Below are 24,139 nucleotides of genomic sequence, written 5' to 3' on the forward strand. Positions count from 1 at the left end.
CTTCTATGGACTGCATGCGTAAATTTACAGGAAATACAAAAGCATACATAGAAGAAAACTGTAACAACTTGTCTTTTGGATAATGACCATCAAATTTGTCTAAAAATTTGCTGTGTAATAGGCCAAATATCAGTGTTTTTCAATAAGCAATTTAATTGCTGTTTGGAATAAGGAATATTTCATTAAGATCTTTATCAAAATACTTTTGTGATCTTGACCTATAATTCTGTATTAACACAGCAACAGATTTAGAACAGGATGTTAAAACTTTCTTTGGAGATAAAGAAAGATGAATCCATATTAATAGTCTCTTTTGCCAAAGGACTGCTGTGAACACATGAGTAGCAATAATGCAAACAGATAACAATTTATCATAATCTATCTAATTTATCTGTTGATAACTAACAGCTTCCTCTACATTCTGCAAAGCTATTCCTCCTTCATTAGTTAATTGTCAAGGGGAATTAAGATTTGCAATCCCCTTGAGAATATCAAACAGAGGCTTAAGTCCTCTTGTGGTGAGCTTAAGGTGAGGTCTTAAATTCTCTTGTGGTGAAGACTTAGCTAATTAATATCTCCTAACAACTTTTGAAGAAAATTATTAAAAGTAAACCTTTTTTTTTTTTTTGCATGTACACCTGCAAGCCAAAAGAGGGCACTAGATCCCATTACAGATGGTTGTGAGCCACCATGTGGTTGCTATGAATTGAACTCTTATATTTTTGGTTGTTAGTCTAGCCTTTAACAGTTGAGCCATCTCTCTAGCTCCAAATATCTTTTTTTTATTATAATTTTCTGTGCCACAATCTGCTTAGGATATAACTGATGTCCCAAATATTGAAAAGATATTGCCTTTGAATCTTTTCTAGAGCAAGAAGCACTCCCCAAATTTTTAAAGCTCATTGCATGAGAACAAAGGATTGCAGTAAAACTCCTTCAGAGAGATCAGCTAATAAAATATCATACAATAAATAATATACACTGAAAGTTTCAAACTCTTAACTTCTTGTATTAAAGCAACAACAAATTTTTTATGTAATGGAAGGCTATTAGCCATTCCTTGGGGCAAAACTTTCTAATGATATTGCTTTATGGGCTCTCAAAAATTACAAGCAAACTCACTGAATGCAAACTTCCCACCTTTGCCAGAATGTAAAGGAACGGTACAAAAACAATCTTCTAAATCTATAATAATTTTATATGCATTTCCTGAAATGGCAGCTGGAGTAGGCAAGTCAGGCTGTAATGCTCCACAAGTTTCAGACATCTCAAGTTTGAACTTTGTTTTGGATTAATGAAATAACCAATCCCTCGTAGCTGGGTGAGAGTATCAGATAAAGGCCAAGTTGAAGGCCAATCTTGTCCTCTCTTACTCTTAGAGCAATTCTTTTATTAGCAGGCACAGCTATAATGCCATGGAGGGAAGCAGTCATAATTTTAATTTCTCCAGCATAATCATTATTATAACTCCTCGCCCATAAGCTGTCTGTTGTGAATGTTTTTGGGTCTGAGGCTGGCCCTTTCTCCCCCAAGGAACTAGCAAGGTATTAAACAAGTTCCAGAAAAAGCCTTTTTGTTATGGTCAGGATGACCATAACAAAAGGAGTGCCACTGCAAGCTTCTGCTGAGCCCACTCTGTACATTGCCTTAACTCAAATGTAAATGTTCTTAATCTTGGCCTATTTCCTAAGGCCTGGCCCAAAGATTATTCTTCCTGCAGGCCTGTACTGTGCCACAGCAGTTTTTAACACTCTTATTACTCTTGCAATCATCTTCACCTGCTCGATCCTCTTCCTCTTCTCAACCATAAACATGGGTGAGTCAAAAATCTCAAGCTCAAGATTGAACTGCCAACTGCAGCCAGTGGAATACTGCCAGTTTAACTATATTTTTAAGTTTCTTTTTGAAATATTAGAATATAACCATAATTTTTGGAAACAAAACCAATTTTTAACAAAATAAACAATCCATTTTTTCTAAAATCAACACCAAGTGCATTACTTTCATGTTACAAAGTTTGGCTGCCAGTTCTTATATATGAATGCATGATAGTGCAGCTTTTATTATCTCATTAAAGAGACATAGTTTTTAAATCCTGTCTTTATACATCTGGTTTCTGAATAACTCCAGCCCTGAGTTACCAGTTTTAAGCCAACTTTCTGTTACCAAAGTTGCAAATTTTCATCATACCCAATAGCTTATAGGCCAATAATCTATAACCAAGACATGCAGAACATATTTATACCTTTAAAACCAATCAGAAACAAAAATGAAGTAGATGCACATCTTATATATTTAGACTAAACAATATTCTCTTGCTTTTTCTATCTGTATAGTTGTCTAAGGTTACAGTACCAAGCATAGTTTCCCTCCTGTTAGATGAGTCTTGAGCTCATTAGAGAGTTGTTGGCTACTACCTACACATAAGTTCCACTATTGAACCTTTAGGGATATCTGATGACTCTTGTGGTTCATAAGCATCAGAGATGAGTAGAACTATTGATTCCTCTCCTAGCAGCTTAAAGGGTATCTTTTGGTACTGGAATACTAGTTCTTTGGGAAAAGGATTTGATGTCAGGTATACCTCAAACTCTCTGAATCCTATATCCAAATGCATGGTGTGTTCAGTAATAGGAACTTTCATTCAAGTTCTCGGAGGCAACTGGCAGCAATAGCAATTAGACAATATTGATTTGGGAGTTTCTTGGAGTTCTTGGACCAATAGCTTGGGGTGAGATATTTTTAGCCTGGCACTATGCTTTTGTAACATAATCTATGGCTTTTGGAGGCAAGTGTTTTCACCATAATTTCTTTTTTAGCTATATAGACACTCATATTCTTATATGTATTATATGTCATTTTTAGATAAATAGGAGATAAAGATTTCCTATATTTTTTAATCATCTTTTTAAGAAATCCCTTCTTTCTCTTTCCTCTTCTGTATTATCCTCATCACCCTTCCCAAATTAAAGCCTCATTTCCCTTTTAGTTTCTCAAAAGTCATTGAGTTTTAGAACACTGACTTGTTAACCAAAACCTGAAATTGTAAATGGGAAGGAAAACCCAAGGCCATAAACAGAGACTGCTTTTTGTGCAATGTACATAATTTATTTTTGATTTCTATTTCCTGATGTACTTCTGAATGCAGGTCATGTTTATTTGACTATGGCTCCTTCATCATACATATGCCATTTGTACTGATTGAGATATGTACTCATTCAGTAGTTTCTGAGAGCCTGTTTCTTCATGTGTATGGAAATAGGGCCTCCCTTGGAGATGAGCTATAAAAATCTGATGTGATACTACCTTAATGATCTTGGACAATTCTTTGTCTGCTACAAGTATTTGAAGAAAAAAGAATCTTGGAATATCTATCTGTTTTTTGTTTTTTGTATTTTTTTTCTTAAAAAGGTTAGGTTAGGGAAGCTAATTTTTCTTTATTACAAGTTTGTAAAACTTTATATAAATTCAATTTTTTTGCCAAAATAATCTGATTTTACTGCTTAATAGCAATTAAAATTTTTCATTATGTTAACAATAGAATAGAATTTATTGTTAATGCTGTTCATTGTGTATTTTAAGTTTTGTGTAGCTTTGACAATCACTACTGTAACATGATAGGATCTGAGCACAATATTGGCAAATATCTATATATTTTTTTCGGAACTATGTGAAGAATTTGATTTTTGTTAAACTAATTTTGATGCAGGTCAATCCATGCTTTAATTATAATGCTTAACACTAAAATTGTTAAGTAGTTTTTAGTTTTTATCTTTTACAATAAATATGTATGACATATAGAATGTGTAAAAACTAAAAAAACAATATCCCCTCCTCTCTCTTACAGATAGTAAAGGACAATATTCTGAAGTAATCAAAAAGTCCAATGCTATTGAGCTATTATTTACACTCTATCCTCCTCAAGGTGCCAGAGTGAATGTCAGCACAAGACTGCGGTCCACATGGCTGAGACCCTTGGTGGATGGGGAAGAAGGCTATAAGTACATAGGTAAGACACTTGCTTTATTTTTAATGCCAAGGAGGAAATACTATCTTGAGTTCTTTACCTCTCACCACCACCTAGATGATGGAGAATTGTGCATGTACACTGTGCCACGTTCTCTTTACTTCCCAGGCTTTGTGTCTACAATTTTAAAAAGGGATATTTTGTTCCCTAGTGTAGTAGAATTCCACTGTGCTAAACTATCTCTGGATGGTGGACATTTGGGCTGTTTTGACTTTGAATGAGTCATGTAAATTCTCTGTACACATCCATATGCATTGTTATGCATAGACATAGACATACTTTTCTCTTGGTCATAGAGTTCCAGTGCAGATCTTGCCATTGCATGTCTCCCACCAGTAGAGATGAAAATTGCTGTTTCCCACAGCTATTTTACTAATTACTGTGATCAGTGTTTCTAGGTTTAGCAAGTCCAACAAACATTTATTTATTAGTATCCTGTTATACTTCTAATTCACATTTTCAAAGTCACTAATCATATTTGGAGTCTTTGAATTTGCAATTTTAATTTTTTTGTGGTGATGTCTGTTTCAGTATCTTGGCCATTTTTGTATTGTTTGGAATATTGTCAAGCTGTTAGCTCTGTAGATATTTTTGGACACAAATCCTGCATTGCGTACATGTTTTAAATTCATGTTTCATCTCTTAAATAGCATCTTTTGAAAAAATGAGATCCAATGGACCATTGCATTTCTTTATGAGTTATGCTTTTTCTGTTATTTTTAGGAAATACTGCTTGGACTTGTGGTCATTAAGGTGTTCTTTATACATATGTCACTTTAAGGATTTATGTATTAATACATAATTGGTTTTGAGTAAATTTTTGTATGTAGCTCAAACTGTAAATTAAACTTTTAACTTGCATTTTATCTCTAAATTTTCCAGTAGTATTTGCTTAAAAGATTGTTTAATGAATTAACTTTGCATTTTGATCCAAGTCAAATAAACTAAGTGTATAGTTGGCAACCATGAGAATGAAATATATTTGGTACCATTTGTTACAAAGGGTGTCAATATTAGAATTGTAGTGAAACAATATCACTTATCTACTGAGAAGGATAAAACCTACTTTGATATTAAACTTACTGGAATGGTATGTGGCAAAGATATGGAGTGTACACTGTTGGTAAAAATTCAAGAGGATTGAATTACCTTGGAGATATTTTCAAATTTTACTATAATGTTATTAACTATGTTCTGTGAATAAATTGAGGCAATTTCTCTAGGTGATTTCTGAAGATAATGGAAATAAATTTTTACATGTAACTTAAAAGTAAAATAAAATTAAGAAGTAGTTCTTAGTGTTTTGATATTACAATCACATCATTTAACCGTCTTTTTCCTCTCTCCAAATCCTCCCATGTAACCCCCTTGCTCTTTTTTAAATTAATGGCTTTTTAAAAAATTATTTTTACATAAATATGTGAAATAAGTTTATATAAAACCTTATATGTACATATATATATATATATATATATATATATATATATATATATATACCAGCATCATTCATAATTTGTAAAATCTGGAAACAGCACACATGACCTTTAATTAATGAATGGGCAAGCAGCATTACATGTAGTTTATAATAATACTTGGAAACAAATAGGAATCAACTGCTCTTAAGCAGAATGATGTGAAGGAATCTCCGATATGTCCTTATTCAGGGGCAAGGTATTGTATGGCACCCTTGAAGTGACAGTTGGGAAAAAGAGAAACAATGCAACAAAAAGCAGGTCTGTGACTTGTGGAGCTGAATATTTGTGACTGAGTTCAAGTGTGGGGAAGCTGCACAAGGGACTTCTTAGAGTCATGGGCCAGTTCTGCATTTTGATCAGAGTATTTGTTAAACATGTGTATGGGAGTCATACAACTACACATGAGTCAAATCCCAAAAAACTATACACTAAACCTAGAAAATTGTGCTGTAGACACATTAAAAAAAATAGTCTGCAGAGAGGTTTTTGAATACCCCCAGTTCTGTTAAAGGCATCCTTCAATTCTTTGTCATTAGAAAATTTTACAGCAGTCTACAGTGAAAAATTAATGCTGAGTCACAAATTGCTAAGATTACAATTCAGGTCACCCCAAGTGTTAGAAGGGATATTCAACCACTGGAAGCCCTGCATTCTCTTCACGCAAAATTGAATCTCTACACAGTCTTCACACACACACACACACACACACACACACACACACACACACACACACACACACACAAAATGGCACTCTCTAAAAATGTTAACCCAATGCTACACTCTTCAGCACAAACAAACACTGCTATTCATCTAACAGAAGAGACTCAAATGTCCAACTACAGGTGGATAGAAGAAATATGTTGTGATGTATAGATGTTGAATACTTAGAAATATATATTTAAAAAAAACCCTTAAAGCTAGTGTGATACATGAGAATATGGATAAATGACATAATTCTGCTGAGTGAAAAAAGCCAGATAAAGGGGGCTAGATGTTGCGTCAATCTGATGGGACTCAACTGAGAAAATGTAGAGTTAGGCGCTGAAGGATACTGAGACTTCTTAGGAGAGCAGGTTCATTGCAGGATCTAAAGATAATGGATGAATCAGGTGAGGGCAATGGGAGGGCTTGGGATTTTGATTGTGTAATTTTTCGTGGGTAAACTGTCAAAAATCCATCACATTGTACACTCCAAGAACATGTAATTATTGTTTAATTTCTATACCTCAGTAAAATTATAAAAGGAAATATGAAGATATATTTAAAGAATAAAATATTAAACTTTTATTTTGGAATATTTTTAAGGTTTAAGTGTCACGGCTTGGCTTGCGTATTAAACATTGTGTACTAAGTTTAGTGTTGGTCTGGAACACGTGGCTCAGTAGTAGAGCACTCACTGTGTATGAGCCATTATTTCAGTCTTCAGCACGAATAAATAAGTAATTCACATCTCATTGGAATTTCATCAGACCAGTACATAGGAATGCATATTAATGTGGTCAGTTCAGTGATATTCTAGAGGAAAAAGAGGGAAAGAAATGTTTTTTAAAAGATGAGAAACATTTAGTTTAAAAGAATACAATTCTGTAAATTAATCAATAATCTGGTTCCTAATTATTTTATCTTTTTAATCTTCCACCTAAGATTACTAGAACTTGATCTGTTTCAGGCTAAACATTTGATTTTACCGTGTAAAGCCAGCTTGCCTGATAGTTTGTCACAGTAAGCAAAAAGGAAACCTGAGAGTGGCTTTTGCCCTAGGTTGAGGACTCTTTCATTAAGTTTCTAGGCTGATTTTTCCCTTAACCATTTTGGGGGAATGAACAGAGCCTAGCATCATTTTGAATTATAGTTGTTATTAAATTGACCAACAAGAGAATTGAAGCATTTGATTTAAAAGAGATCATTTTATTTTAGAAATACTTCTTGAATCTGAGTAGCTCCTTAACTATAAATACTTGAGGGGAGATAGAATTGGGAATTTATGTTGTGCTCCCATATTAATTCTGTACAGTATAAGCACTTGTGTTTATTGATATCACTCTGTAGATTCACTGATGTGCATTGACAGGACCAAGGAAAAGAGATCTGAGAGCATCTTAAAGCCTTGGGTGGCTAACAGATTAGTTAGGCCTAGGCCTTCCCTGACCCCTCTCCTTCTGGATATTTAACACCATAATTCATAATTTAAAAGCGGTTAAATGTAATGACTGCTGAATATATTTGTCATAATTATAATTTGCTTAGTTTGCACAAATAATTTCTTTTAATGGTAATTTTATAATCTTAGACTATGTACACAAGAGTCTTCTGTTTTGAAAGGATATATATCTTACCGAACATATTTTGAAGCGCTATTTTGTGAAGCTAGTTTTTTAATATCATCTGGTTATTTTTCCTTATAAGCCGTCTGTTCTTCAGCTACCTGATCTTCTGGCTGAGCTTGCCCTCACACTCGCTCCAGCACCTGCTCTCTCACACACCCACGCAGGCAGGCAAAACTTCTTGTCCTAAATTATGTTTGTTTTATGTGTCCTTGGTTAGCTTTCAGTCTGGGAGTTATAGATTATTTTAAAGGATATCTTAGCCTATAATCCATAAAGTTTTAATGAGAGTTGCTTTAAAGTGTCTCTAAGCAATGGCCATTAAAATGAATCACATTATTGTATGATTATAAGGTTTCTTTCTAATTAGTTCAGACCATGGAAAATGAACATAGATATTAAGGACTAGTTCTTGCAAGGATATCATGTACAATATTTCACATAATGAATTCTACATATCGTTATACCATACAGGCTGTTTAAATTATATAATCAGCAATAAAACCTTATTTCTTGAGCTAACCAATCTTTTGTGACCCACTTTAAAAGTATGTGTTGGGGAAAGTGAGAGGGTAGGAAGGGGAAATGCAGTATGGGTATTGATCAAAGTATATTGCATACATGGATGAAATCGTCTAACAAATAAAATAGAAATAAAAGAGTACCCAAACAAAATTCACAAAGTATCTTTTTATAGTATTCACCTTGTTTCAATGACTTCGGTAAAATTTGTCATTTATTAACCAGATAGAAGTTTATTCCATTTTTAAAGATAGTCATCCACTGAGAGTCAAGTATGGTATTTGGTTCTTTTTTTTTTTTTCTTCAGAGTTTTCTGTTTGACTACTCCATAAGTATCCAAACTTTCTTTTTCTTATACTCTTTATTGAAGACATGACTTTTTAAGTATCCATAAAGTAGAGTTTTGCATAGGCCATTACGACTCTTATAAAATATGTCATTTCAAGTAACCCTCAGAAACCCCCACTCCCAGTCCTCAATGTGTTTTGAGTTTTCTCTGTAAGTGCTTTTTGATATTTTCTCAAATCTTACATGTGACTGAGTTTGAAATAAGATATGATTATTAATAGGGTTCTGATTTAGAGTAATTTTAGGTTCTAATAGTTTTTTTATAATTTTGGACCATGTTGATGATTTTAAATACACATTTCAATACTTACTTGGATTTCTATCCTTAATTTTTATAATTTTAAAAAATTTCTATGTGACAATATAATTTCTATGCATCTTATTTTGTCTTTTAATTTTGCTATCCTGACACATCCTGATTTATTTAGTCAATCTCCCAAAATATATACATTTATTACTCCTGTCAAAACTGAGTTTTGAGAACATTCTTTGAGGTGATTTAAAGGATTATTATAAAATTTTGACTCTAAAGGACAAATACATATAAATATAGGTCATTTATTTCTGCTTAAGTATAAAAAATGACCTATTAAAATTTAGAAGCATTCAAATATATGGTTAGTTGAATGTCATGCTTAGCCTATATAATATTTACTCAACTGAAGGTTAATAAAATAGTCATTGTAAAATATATTTTAGACTTAAAATGTTGTTTGTGTATCCACCAATTTATCTTCTTTATCCAGCATATGCTTCCCACAGGCTCCACTTCATTGTTTTTTTAGCTTTCTGCTTACTGTATTAATAGTAAGGTATGAATACCTTTTCACCTTAAGTACAATTGCTGATGAGAAAAGTATGTGTTTTCATTCAGTTGTTAAACTTCTCAGCACTTGGTGTCCTCCCAGATAGCCCAGTCTCTGCTGCTCCCCAGCTAAGGTGTCCACGTGTGCTCAAATTTTTAAAAATTCTTTATAATTAATTATTTTCTTCATTTAGTGAAATAAATATATTCTGTATGAATCTTCTCTCAACCCCCGTTTTTTTTTGTTTGTTTTTAATCTTGGATGTTAATGATGAATCAGAGATGTATCGCTTACCCTCATCAAATCAAATCAAATGGGTGGCATTACATGAAGAAGAAAACCAGATTTTATCAGGCTTGTAAGATAAAGGAAGTATGAGCCACAGAGGATCACTGATTTGCCTCTCACTGCTTCACCACCCAACTTTTAAAATGGAAATTGAAGGTTGTTTCATTGAAAATTCTGTATCTTTAATAACTATGAATTGTCTGCTGTGTGGTTGGCAGGGAAATTTGAACTAGCACTTTATCTTAGTCACCACTCTAGTCCAAAGCACTGTCAAAGATTTTGCACATGTAATTCAGGGTCAGACAGAACATGTCTGTATAAAGAACTTCACAAAAAACTTGGATCAACATCCAGAAATTATAAAAACGATGCCCAGCTTTTAATATCCACCACAAAAACACAAAGTTGAATTCATTGTTCACTTAGTAAGAGAAAGTTATTCCTAGGATGCACATGTCTCTAAGAAATCTACATTTGACATTCTATTTGGTTTGGAAGAAGAACCCATGAGAAACTTCCAAGTATTCATAATTTTGTGAGGTCCTCTCATATTATGTGGAGAATGGATTGTGTTGGTAAACAGTCTACAGTAGAAACTATGTAGTCTATCACTCCTGAAGCTAAAATCTAAACCATGTTCTGGCTTCTGATTTGCTCTCTCTTGGATAAATTACTTTGAGTAAAGTATAGTTGCCCATTTGTGAGGTCACTCCAGCATCCCTGTTGAAGATGGACTGAGCTCTTCCTATAGGCTATTAGACAATGTAGTCTGTAGTCAGTTCCTAGTCTATATGTCACCCAGTCCTTTGGAACTGGAAGCTCCAGTACAAGCATGGTTGTAACCTTCTGAGACCCTACACTGCACTCTGTCTCCTCTTCCTAGGAACCATGATAGGTCTATGTATATTTAAGGTTTTACTGTAGGGCAGTTTGCTGGGAGGCAGCTGATAGTGGTATGGTGAAAGTCAGTTGATAAATGTCATTGATAAATGGTGAGATGAATTTTAAACTGGTTCTGGTGTTGTTTGACCATAGCAATCAAAATTGTTTAAAGGGGTTTAAAAATAGCTTCTGGCATTACCAGAAGCTTGTGACCAGAGTTATAGATAATTATATGTATGTGGGAATTTGTGAAAATTTTCTTTGTTTGTTTCTACTCCTGCATGACTTTTCTAGCAGAGGATGACAGGCGGTGGGTTTTTTTTTTTTTTTTTTTGACAGAAGTTTTAATGTAACCTGATAAATTGGTGACATAATTTATGGTGGTAGGGATACTTTTTAGAATGTACATACATTTAGTCTATTCAATCACTTAAAATATAATTTCTGGGTATATTTATAGTCATAAATATATGTGGCTATAGATATGCATGTATAAGAGATGTTTAGGTATAATCAATGTCACTCGTATGTGAAAGGGTATTTTATGTAATAAATTTGGGTTTTAAGACTCCAATAAAAAGGGTGAAATTTTATAAAAGTATCTCTACCAGTCACAAGAGACATTAGAATAAATGATGTGTAGACACAGGAGAGAGCCTCTTTCAAAGCCTAGTTACTTACTTTGGCTAATGAAGGACATTCTTGTCTTTACGTAACTACTATTTTGTGTTTTCTCTTAATTTCACTAAGTAAAATGTGTAGGTAATACATTAAGATGAATCACCTACATACATAGTTTCATATATACAAAAGTATATCTATAAACAAACATATATTTATGATTTCTAGTGTACATATATATCACATAATCTATAAAGGAAATAAAATACAAAATAAATATCACTTATGTGTAAATTATTTATAAATCCCATATATTTAATATCCATGAAAATTATATGTAGATAGTATTGATATTAGTACCTGTAAGTAATAAATGTGGCATGTGAAACTATGAACTTTAATTGTATAAATTCTAACATGCTAATGTTCTAGAATACCCAATGAGATACTGACATTCTGAAGCAGTACATAAGACACACCATAAATGTGGCAGCTACAAATGCAGAGTGTCAAAGGTCCTGCACATTTTGATCATATACTCTGTAGAGTATTGCTTTGGAAGTTTCTAATTTTCAAAGAAATGAACAATTCTTAATAGAGCACTCAATAAGAGAGTGTATAGATTTTGTTGTTTGTCTGACATTGTTCTTGTGTCATGGAATACTTAGTATCTATTAGAAAAACATCAAATAAAGCATTTTGTCTGAGTGTAGAAGAAAATTGAGATCTATGCTGAAGTGCTTATTCACAGGGTTTTATCACATAGGATGGAGTAGAACATTTGAAATTTGTTTAGGATATAGATATTTCTTGTCATATAATGTCATTTTTTCTATTATATAAATCATGTAGTTACTGGGTATGCAAGAAGATTTCAGTTAAGCTATTTGACTTTAGACCAAGTTTTAACACTTCAAATTGAAAAAAAAAAAACCTGGCAATTTATTTTAGTTGAAATGTTCTTAAATTACTAAGAAAATATTAAATTATGATGCATTTACATATTTAGAATTTAGTGAAGTGGCTATGTGTAATTGTGGACACCTGAATCTTAGTCTCAGGAGACAGAAGTGTTATGCTGTCAAGGCCAGCATGAGCTTCATAGCAAGACCCAGTACTGAGCTGAGACTGTATATAGCTCATGGAAAGTGCTTGGCTAGCTTGTGAAAGGAGCTGCTTCTATCTCTAGCTATATAAATAGTGGGTGATGTGGTCTGATTTATTTGAGCACAATGTATGGAGTATAGATTAAGCTTTACTTCACAAGCATTTTCTATTAAAGTAATTTTGATTCTTTTTCCTAAATTCCTAAGATTACTCTACTATATGGCTATAATATAATTGTAAAATCAAGGCAGAATAAAGAAATTTTGTAAAAGTTTTTAGATAGAAAAAATATGACTAAGAGGTCAATTCTGTATTATAGACGCTTCTCATAATTTTTGACTCTTTTTTTTCTTATAGTTACAGAATATTGAAGCCTTGAAAATGCGATAGCATGTTATTGTGTCCCGTTCTCTAGTTATTCCTATAGAAATAACTATATTTCTGATATGGCCATGCCTCAAATTCATCTGTGTCAGGCCCATTACTCTTATCCCACGGTTCTCCAAACGTCTTACTTTTCATGCAAAGTGATTTAACTGGCCTAAGTATATGTAGCATTTGTTTATAGATGAGCTTTGGGTTTATTTTTTGTTTTGATAAAAGATAAATGAGAGTAACTGTTTTTGTCCTTTGCATATTCTCTGATGCAAAAATTGCAAGAATTCTCTTCTGTCTTGGGATGTGGAGTGGGGCAAAGACTGTGGGCTGGAGTATTTCATCACTACAAAATCTCACTGTCTGTGGGCACACTGGATTTCAATTTGGGGAAATTTCTCTACATGCATGATTTTTGCCCCTCAAACTTTGCTGCACATGCGTATTTTAGTTTCATTTCTTCCACTTTTCAACTATTCCTGTTACAAGAAGGAAATGGTATTTTCTCTTGGAATCTCATGTGAAGCAAAAACTGATTCTTATTATATGTAAGGTTTAAGTAGAAATCATTTCATATTGCTAGAAGAGAATGCTTATTCCCCCTTCCCCCAAGATTGCAGCATAATAAAGTAAAAATGTTTTCACAATACTTTGGAATTTTTGTAATTGTCCTCTGTATTGTTTGACTGTCAGTTAAATTAGAACATTTGATAATTGCAGGGGGCTGATAAGTCTTTCTATTACAGGGATGTCATTATGTTAATCTCAGTTCAAATATAGTTTGCTTGAATCCTGTTTTGATTATATAATATTAGAATAAATTAACCTGTTAAGTGAGCTTACCTGGAGGGCATAGAATGTTTTAAATGTATTTAAAATTAACAGTAATTTAAACAAGTTGGTAAATCTTTTATTAAAACCATAGCTGTTTTTCTCCTTAATGCCTTTAAAATTTATAGCATATTCAGATATCTACATCCATATTTTTAGTTGTAAAATTCACACAATAAATAAGAATTATTTAGATCTTATTGTTTGCTTATCATGTAAAGATAGTAATGAATTTTTAAGAATGTAGGGTTTCCCAGGTTTCATTTTCTACACAAACACCTGGATACTGGAATTTTTGAATAAATCAACCAGCAGCTGCTTCTACAAACACAATTTTTATTTGGAAATGTAAGCTTGCTTTGTTTTTTCTTCGTATAAAAATAATAAATGTCTTCCAACAACTGTAACTCCATTCCCTTATATATGGGTAGGAAAGGCTCATTGACCATCTCATGATATGTTTTGATATACTCACATCACTGTTACATACTCTCTATTTTTAAAGATATTGTCTGCATTTTATTTCTAGAATATGCTTGACAGGTATCTATGAAACATAACTGTTCAACCTCACCTTAATTAGATGGAAATTTAAAATCTTTACTTACTTAATATTTATTCCAAAAATATCAAGAAGTGTGTAAGTAGACTATGGCTGGTGTATCAGGAACCTGTAAGCCATTTAGAGACATGAAAGATTCAAAAATGATCAACAAGAAGTAAATGATTTTTTTTTCTAGCCTATGGGTAAATTGACTTCCAGGACACCTGACCTAAAACAAATGTAAATGTGTAATATTCTGGCATAATTAATCTGTACTTCATTATTTTTCATATTATCTTACATCTGACAATTTGTCTAATAGGTGTTATTTACTCAAATCTTAAGGCAAAAGGAAAAGTCTGGAGGAGATGAGGGAGGGAGAATTTTACAGCAGACACTGGTGTGTCATGTGCATTGCCATATGTATACTCAGAGGCCAAGCTACTTATGTCTATCGTTTAAAAAGTCATTACATAGTTTACAGCCTACAAATTTTAGCAGTAGCTCAGTCAGTTTACAGGTAGAATAATTGTTCCTTCTGTATGTTCGCTGCTATGAAGAAACTGCAAATTATAGCCTCAGTTCCTGATGTTAACTAAGGGTAACTGCAATTGTATAGCATCAAACACAATCAACATCTGTAGTTCCCTTCCATAGATACTACATTGGGGTGGGGTGGGGATTAAAACTTACAGGTACCGACTAAAAAAATCCAATGATAAATGACTTAACTGATTGGTCTTATTTAAAATGTAGAAATCCAGTGTGTAAGGTGACTCAATATAAAGTGACCTGGATATATGGATGCTTGTATCGGTGATAATTTCTAGATATATCAGTAGGTATTATATGTTTATTATTGAGGTTTTTGCTATGATGATTTTTGAATTTTGGAAGAGGAGATAAGTTAGTTTTAAAGGCTAACATCAATATCTACTTTTGATGTTAAGAAAAAAATGTAATAATCACTACCTTCCAAATGCTTTGATTAAAAAAGAGTAAGAAAGAAAATCTACTCATTTGCTCAACAAATATTTATTGAATACTACAGAATAGTAACAAAGTAGTCACCAAGAGACAGCTACTCAAAATGCTTTGTTGTGTTTTCTTATGCTTTTCTTTTTTATATAATTATCATCAGATATAGATTTTAAAATCAGTTTTTCTGATTATAAAATAATACATGGTCATTGTGAAAAAAATCTAAAAACTCAAAATGTAAGTAAGCAAAATTATAAAAAGTATTTAAATACCTATTTTATAGAAATCTTGTTGTCTTTGTCTATTTCATTAGTTATATAATAGACTCATTCATCATACATATGCACAAATATACATACATGCATACATATTTAACATGTCTAACTATACTGCTTGCTATCATAGTTGATCTAGGAACATTTATATCTAGATGAACAATGTTAATGAAACAATGGAAAGATCCTGTTTTCTTTGAAAAGGCTTAGTAGTGTTTCATGATGGAATGGTTGTGCCCTTTGGTTGTTTAGTGTGAGTCTAACATATTCAGAATAGTATCATTCACTATCCTCTCTCAGGAAAATAGCTAAACTGTCTCTGTACATTCCCTTTCTTTTGTTCAAGGGAAACATTTTAGTAATCCTCAGTGGTGTCTCCAGCTATACAATATTTTGACTATTTAAGGGCACTCTAGAAGGTAAAATAAATTTTAAGTTTCTATTTCTTCTATATCCATATGACATATGTGAAACAAATAAAGTAATCATGAGAATCAGGAATGATTTTGTAGCATTAGTTGCTTGACACTGAGTGACAAACATGGGGCAGTTTAGCAGGAAGGGCAAGTCACAAGAAAGGGAACAGTAAAATAAATTAAACAAACAAACAAACAAACAAACAAAGTGTTTCTCAGATAGAATGGGGAACTCTTGGTCACACACTTTAACATTAATTTTCAGGCTTGGATGTAGTGCATCTTATTACCAATATGTGGTGCTCCAATCAAAATGAACTATGCTTCTAATTTAGTCATATTAGATTATTAAATTCCAATGGAGCAAAATGAGGTGACAACTAAAAATAATTTTGGAGGGACTAGTCTCAGAACAGTCTACTGGCATATAAGCTGTAGGTCTGACTGACACAGTCAAAGCCCATGTGCCAGGGAGGGAGTTCACAGATCTCCACAAAGTAACTTCTAAGGAGAGTCAGTAGTATCTTAGGAATTAGCAGGTTGGCAAAATATTTACTTAAAATTGTAATTTGAGGAACAAGGCACAAGAGAGCTTTTTTTTTTTTTTTTTTTTGAGACTAAGAACAGAGCCTCTAGAGAGGGGCAAATTCAGGTCAGGCTATGCAATTTTTTTTGACAAGCAGTTATCCAATGGAGTCCTTCAGTGTGGGCTCTAAGCTGAATCTAAAAAAAAAAAACCATACATACAAGTTTTTCATACTTGAGTTTTGTTTTGATTAGGATCTCCATCTGCTAAGTATATCTAAAACTTGAAAATAATATAGTCCTCATATAGCCTTAAAAGTCTGTTCTTTTAACCAGAAAGTATTTGAAAATCTTGGGTCACCCCTCCCCTCCCAGTCTGTATAAATTCTTCAGCTATATTATATGCATATTTTATTATAGTAGTTTTCAGTATAATAGATTAGGAACATACATATACATATATACATATATATATGTATGTATATATGTGTGTGTGAGTGTGTGTATACATACATATAAATATGTATATGTGTGTGTGTATGTATGTATGTGTATGTAGTGTAGACATAGACATAGATGTAGACGTAGATGTAGATGTAAGGTTGCTTTCAAAACATGCATGAGTATATGAATTAAGAATCCCAGAGTCTAATATCTCAGTGTGGCCACACCTGTGCTATGGGAGTGGTGGTAGGAGGGTAGCTTGATTTTGTTGGCCAGCCAGTCTATCTAAAAATGGAAAACTCCTGATTCACCCAGGGACCATGTCTCAAGTGCATAAAGTTTAGTGTGGCATAGTAAGGTACTGCTATGGCCTCTGCAAATGCATATACGGGTATATGTGCCCATATACATAGTGGCACACCTGCATACCATACCTACACACACACACACACACAAGTGCACATACAAACACACAAATTCAAAATTTAAAGGAAATATATCCTTGCAGTCTTTATTTCTACTTTATATATTTATATATGCCAGAATGGTATATACTATTAATATTTTTATTTAAAATATTTAAATTATTAATTATGTTTTATTTATTCTTTGATAATTTTTAACACGCATACAATGTATTTTGAACTTGTTTGCTAACCATTTCCCCCTCCATTTCTTCCCAGATCTTGCCTCATTACCCCTTTCTAGCTCGACATATTTTTTTCTTATTTTTTATAGTTCACTTAACCTAATTATTACTGCCTTATGTCCATTGGTGTGGCACTTTCCACTGGAACACTTCCATACAGACATCAGAATCTTTCTCCCATAGCATCTATCAACTTCCAAAAACTTAGTTGGGGTGGGGTGGTCCATGTGCACTCATCCAACCATGCTGGAGTATTGCCTGGCTTTATCTTCTGCAAGGCTAGACAGGCAACCAGAGCTGCCTTGAGTTAATGTGTGCAGACACTGCCACTTCCATATGACACTGTTTTGAAAGTAATGAATAGAAGTGACAGAAAGTAGTTTTGAGAATTTTATACATTCATACACGTACACAATGACCACATTTCCACAGTCTCTCCTCCCAACACTGTCTGTATTCCCTGTAATATACCCCTCCCAACTTTATTACTTTCTCTTGATAATTCACCAAGTCGAGCTAGTGCTGCCCATGTATGCATGAGTATGGCGCCATCCACCGGAACATGGAAAACCTACCCATTGGCTTCTTTTATGTTTTTCTGGTTGTGGTAAAAATTTATGAATAGATATAATAGACATAAATATTTAGAAAAAATATTTTGCCTATTGTTAATCTCAGAAACTAAAAATCAGAGTAACCACTTAATGTTCCATCTTATATTCCTGCTGTCTTTATTATAAATATTTAAATTAACTTTTGATGGACTTCTAAAAGTATAAGCACAGTGTCTGAAGTGATCATATTAATACTGATGCAAATAATGGAAAAGTAGAAACTGATTCTACTGTTTAATAATTAAGTCTGGCATATTCCACACCAAATGCATGACAGATAGATTTTGTTTTGTTTTTATGTATTATCAATTACACAGACTCATGAATAGGTAGCTGTGGTTTAGCTTTCTTCACACCAAAGACTACAATGTAATTTTTAAGGCAACCTTGAAACTCAAGTTGTTCAAGTTTGTCCTATGCATGCATTATAAATGTTATGAAGATGTGGCATGGTGGCATTCTAACTAGGATATACATTTCTTTCCCATATGACTGACATCTTAGAAATCATGTAAACTAGAGACATTTTTAGCTAGACAAATTCTGCAAAGCATGAATGGAAAAATAAGAACTCCAAAAGAGAATACATACAGTCTGCAGCCACCAAAAGCACAGTCAATGACTGACTTGGCCTTAGGTCCTCCTCCTGATAATCCACTCATCTGTGAACTCAATAAATAGACTGATCTATCAATCAAATTAGCACATCAATGATTCAGTCTCCTTTCAGTGGTGCCAGCAGCTGGGCATCAAGACTTCAACACATGAGACTTTGGGGGACATTATGTTTCAGTTATAAAACACCAAATTCCCCTCATGAAATAGAAAGCAGAAGATTTGGCTTCCTTGCTCAGAAGTTCTGGAATTCTCATTCTCTCCTTGTGCTTCTTATTGCCCCGAGTCCATAACACTGTCAGTAAACTTAGTATTAGATACTCCTGATTATCCTATAAATGTAAAATTGTTTGGGACTGTTGATGTAGAAGAGTCATTTGTTCTAAACTATTTGTTGATTGTCAGTTTTTCATGTATGGTGATTAATGACAAAAATAGTTACATAATAAAACAGTCTATGAATTATAAAAAATCCTCAGAGCTTGTAAAAACAGAAACAGGAAAGATAAAATGCAATGTATTCCATCTTGTCCTAGGGCATGGTGGACATATGCCAAATGTGGGTCATCATTTCCTGGGTGTAGGATCCCATATGCTTCCTCAGCCTGTGGCCCTTCCCTAAATGGGGAAAGTAAATTCTTTCCTTCTGAACTCATTTGGGGTATCAGTTTGGGTCACAATTGTCCTTCATGAAGAATATTCGGTAGAGTCAACTGGCTACTTTGGTGATATTCAGAATACAATGGAACTTTATATCTCTCAGAAGTTGCATAAAATAAAGAGAACATTAATTTTAATCAACTGCTTTTTATCGTCCTCTTAGGAAAGCATCCATTATAAGTTAGGAGTGGATAAGGTTAGACAGGGGTTCACATATGAAAAAAATCAAAAGAATTACTTTTAATTGTATTTGTCATCTTAAATAAATGTGCATATTTCAAACCACTGGCTCTAAAGCAAGAGACTGCATGGATATGAGGCCTAGACACATTTTTATAACATGCCCAGAGGAGAGTTCTTTGTTATGGCTTCATGAACACTCATTAATTTTGTAACTGAATGAGGGAGTTGCTAGCAGTTTTGCACCTATCTGCAGATGTATGAAATGTTTAGTCACCTTCAGGGAAAAAATTCTCACATGTCAACATTTCATGGAATGTAACAAAACTCCTCAGCTTCTGTAAGGAAAATTAGCGTTGAATAATCACGAGAATCAAAATTCTCCATTAGTTAATGAAATTGATTTAAAAATACAGCTATGCAAATAAATTGTATTTTTAGTTTTATGTATGTCTTAAAAACTTAGAGGGATATGAAGGTCTTTATTTGTACACTTACATATTGGCTGTCCAAATAGGGCCCTTCAATTTTGCTGTATGTGCTGTATTTTCCCTTTCATTTGAATTTCTTCCTTCCTTAACATGGTCTGGAGGTGAACATGCAGAGGACACAGGGAATGCATCAGAGTAGTGATGGCAGAAGGGAGGAGAGGACCTCAGAGATCCCACGTACCCGTGTCACACCTCCTCAGCCATAGCCCTGCTCTGCTCCATCCTGCAAGGTTAGACCTGCTGCTACCTCCCTGTAGCAGGCTCCTCCTACAACTGTTTGACAATCCTCTTTAGATTTGTCTCTTAAATGGAACGTCAAATTGATTGCAACATTCCTTCATCTTTAGATCTCTTCTAAATTGACACCGCCTAAAGGAATCGTTTCTAAAGTTGCGAGAAAGGTGAACCGGTGTGAAAAATAAAATCTTACATCTATTTGGTTTTATCTTTGGTCTTGTATTTTGAAATTTGTGCTTTATTGTGTTTCTATAATTTGCCTACATTATATATCTACACAGATATATATATATATATATATATATATATATATATATATATATATATATATATATATACACACACACACAGATAGATGAACATGGATTCATGCTAATAGAGATGTACAGAACTCGAGCGGCTTTATGGAGAGACCCAGACATGTCCTCCCAACTCACACATTGTTTCATTTCTATCACATACCCCTGTCTTTGCCACTCCAAATTTTATCATGTTGGATGGCCTTGTCTCAGGACAGGCTCCATTTTTTTTTCTTCATCAAAGCTCTGTTTTACCTTCTGAATGGAAACCCCTTCACAAACAGAAACTGAATCTAATAGCCCCAAGGTATGGAACGTTATAATTGCTTCTGTAATAGTCTTATACTCTTGTAATTCTTCTTCAGCCATGTTAACATACTTAGTACAGTATATTATAATTTATATGAATGAGTAGTTGCCTTCCATACTACACAGCGATGTGTAGAAAGTAGGAGCTGTTTCTTATTAATCTTATATCTTCAGTACCTCATACACTGGTAGTGCATCACAGGTTTTCAGTAAATAGTTTTGATAAGTGAATAAAACCATAGGCAGGTACACATTACAGTAGCATAAGGGAACATGTGGATTTGAGTTTGACCTGAGTACATGGACTCAAAAGAAGTATTAGAACATAAATGTAAAATGTACATGCTTATGGGGAGATGCCTGGATATTTACTAGTTGACTTTTCTATGGTCAAAACTATTTTAAAGATATCATATTCTGCCGGGTGGTGGTGGCGCATGCCTTTAATCCCAGCACTTGGGAGGCAGAGGCAGGTGGATTTCTGAGTTCGAGGCCAGCCTGGTCTACAGAGTGAGTTCCAGGACAGCCAAAGGCTATACAGAGAAATCCTGTCTCGAAAAACCAAAAAAAAAAAAAAAAAAAGATATCATATTCTAATACTTTAGTTGTAAAATCTATTATTGGTCTTATTTTTAAGTTTTTAAAAACTTTCTTAGACTCCAGTTGATTTGAGCATTTGAGCTCTTATTTCATTTTTTTGCAGAGCTCAGCCATACAAGCATTAATCTATGATGTGCACCCTAGAGCTGCCCACATGCTTTCTTTAAGCTTCACACAGGACAGTCAAGAATCTTAGCTCTCCATGAACTCAGTAAATTAGTTTTATATTAAGGTATATAAAGTATGATGGTAGACTTTGGTAAGATGGTGAGTGCCCATCTTTCTCTTTAGGATAAATTCCATGACATCCAGTAGATTGCTGAAGTTGCAGGCAGTGTGAAAGTGAAAGTGTATATACAAGATCACTACAGTCTCATAACCTGGCAAGCTTCTCATTGGCCAAGGAGTGAGAAGCATATACAGCAGGGATTCCCAGATAAAAGATAATTCATGACCTAGATAGAGAGAATTTAAATGGTGTTTTATCACACTACTTAGAACTGCACAGAATTTAAAGGTTACAGGTAATTTATTTCTGGAATTTTCCATTCTATTTGGACAGTGACTGACAATGAGAAAGTGAAGCAATGGGAAGGAAGGAGTAGAGTACTTTTTATGGGATAATTAGTTGAGATCTTCAGTTCTGGAGTAGAACAACAGAGCAACCTGGACTCAGCACAAGCTCTGGCACTGATGGTCAGATGTCTTAGATATATTCTTTGCTTTCTTTAGCATCGTGGCTTTTGAAACCTTTAAAATGAAAATGTTTATAAAAGAAACTTGTTTTTCCTAATGTAAAATATCTGGTTAAAACACATGGAGCAGTTGACAGATGAGAGAGCACATACCTTCAGTCTTGGCTAGTTGGATGGTAAGACAGAATCTAGGAGTTCCAGGCCAACCCTGACAGCATAGAGATCCTACCTTACAAAAGAGGTGGGAGGGGGGCAATAGATTTTAGCTATCCACTTAATTTTATTTTTTACTACATACTACAATTTTAAGTAAAATTTTTATTGCAAAATAATCTAAAAATATCTTATTCCTTTATGTTCCTCAAATGTATTTTGAATGTCAGGCTTTCTTTTGAATTCCACTGACCATCAGTATGATAAGAAGCATATATACCTAGTCACCAAGGATTTCTGTTTGACCTACTCAGAGGGGTTGTCTCTTTAAAAGTTTGGTTTGGGTTTAGAGGTGCTGTAGTCAAACTATGTCTAATCATTATAGTTCAAATTTTTTTAATATCAAAATTGTATCACCACATATAAAATAAAACATTTTAAAGAAGATTTAAATTTTTAGTAGCTTATAAAGAATTTGTCTTTATGGCATTATTTTTCAAACAAAAATTATTTTTTGTCCTGTCTGTTCTCTAATTCTTCCCTACTCCCCACCCCCACTTGGGCTTCCTCATCCCCAGCAAACTCCTTCCCATTTTTTTGTCACATGACTTCTTGTACCTCATCTGCCTTCCTCTATTCTTCTTGCTCCCCCGGTAGTCTCCAGTGTCATTTTAAGCCTAATAAAATTGATCATGAGATAAGCTTAGTCACAGAAACTAAGTTAATGTGGTTACAAGATACCTGTTTCCCTTCACATTCTTCAGATCGGATTTTTGTTCTGATGTTTTCAAACTAGGATTCATTCTTTTAGCCTCATTTTAAACTGCCAAATAAGTATCCATCTCACATGTAAGTTAATCAACATGAAAATCACCTAAGAGGGATCTACACAGTGAATGTTGAAAAATAATTTAGGTACAATTAACCTTTTATACTAACAGATTTTTAACATTTTCCATGACTAGAGTATTTGTAAAAATACAAACATACTTTGAAGTATTAAACAATTACATTTTCTCCAACAGAACTCTAATGAAGACAAGTCTTTTTTGTTTTAAAATACTCTAAAATATTAATCATTCTAAAGTGACATTTAAAAAACATATTGCAGGAAAAACTGCTACTGAAGAATATTGAAAGTAGAATATTTAGAATACATAAATTTTATAAATTTAGCGGGATATTGCAATAGAAGTTATACTCTGTAATTGGTGATTCTAATGAGCTTCAGTTTCTTTGACAGAACGGTTATTGTAAACAGGATGCCTGTATCCTTGGTAACAGGGAGGACTACTTTGAGCATTTGGAAACATGCTAAGATAATTAATTACATTTTACTTCTTTCCCCCCCCCCGACATGATTCAGAGTAACAAAAATAAGACCTTTGCTCATTTGTTCACAAGTGTATTTTACAAAGTTCTAATATAAAAATTAAAATCTATTAGGTGAAAAAATCCACGCTTGTTAAAGATTGAAGGAGGTCCTTAGGTTACATAAACTACTGGCCAGATGTAAGGCAGTTTCCTTAAGTCAATCAGTTAAAGCCATAACATTTTGTCTGCATTAGAAATTATTAGATAAAGATAGAAGTCTGAATTTTCACTAATTTTAACCTAAATGTCATTGAAAATAGCTCTTCTTAAGGTAAAGTTACATGAGCAATTTGCCTACTAAAAAGAAAATGACAGGGTGACTGCCATTATTAAAATCTTTGGTCCTGGATTACAGTACCTAAAATTACAAATTTTCTTTTACAAACTTGTAGATATATATTGCAGAATCAAAGTATCATATGTAAAGAAAACATAAAATGAAATACACACACATATATAACTACACATGAAT

General features: G+C 33.5%; 1 protein-coding gene across 1 annotated transcript in view; it reads left to right on the forward strand.

Moving 5' to 3' along the window:
* The window catches only part of Iqcm (IQ motif containing M), a 424,110-nt gene that overhangs the window by 360,384 nt on the left and 39,587 nt on the right, over window positions 1-24,139 (forward strand). The window contains exon 13 of the mRNA XM_034522869.2: window positions 3,848-4,009. Coding sequence (XP_034378760.1) covers window positions 3,848-4,009 — 162 coding nt within the window. The remainder of the gene's footprint in view (window positions 1-3,847; window positions 4,010-24,139) is intronic.

This window comes from Arvicanthis niloticus, chromosome 18 (assembly GCF_011762505.2).
Source record: "Arvicanthis niloticus isolate mArvNil1 chromosome 18, mArvNil1.pat.X, whole genome shotgun sequence".
NCBI classification, from domain to species: domain Eukaryota; kingdom Metazoa; phylum Chordata; class Mammalia; order Rodentia; family Muridae; genus Arvicanthis; species Arvicanthis niloticus.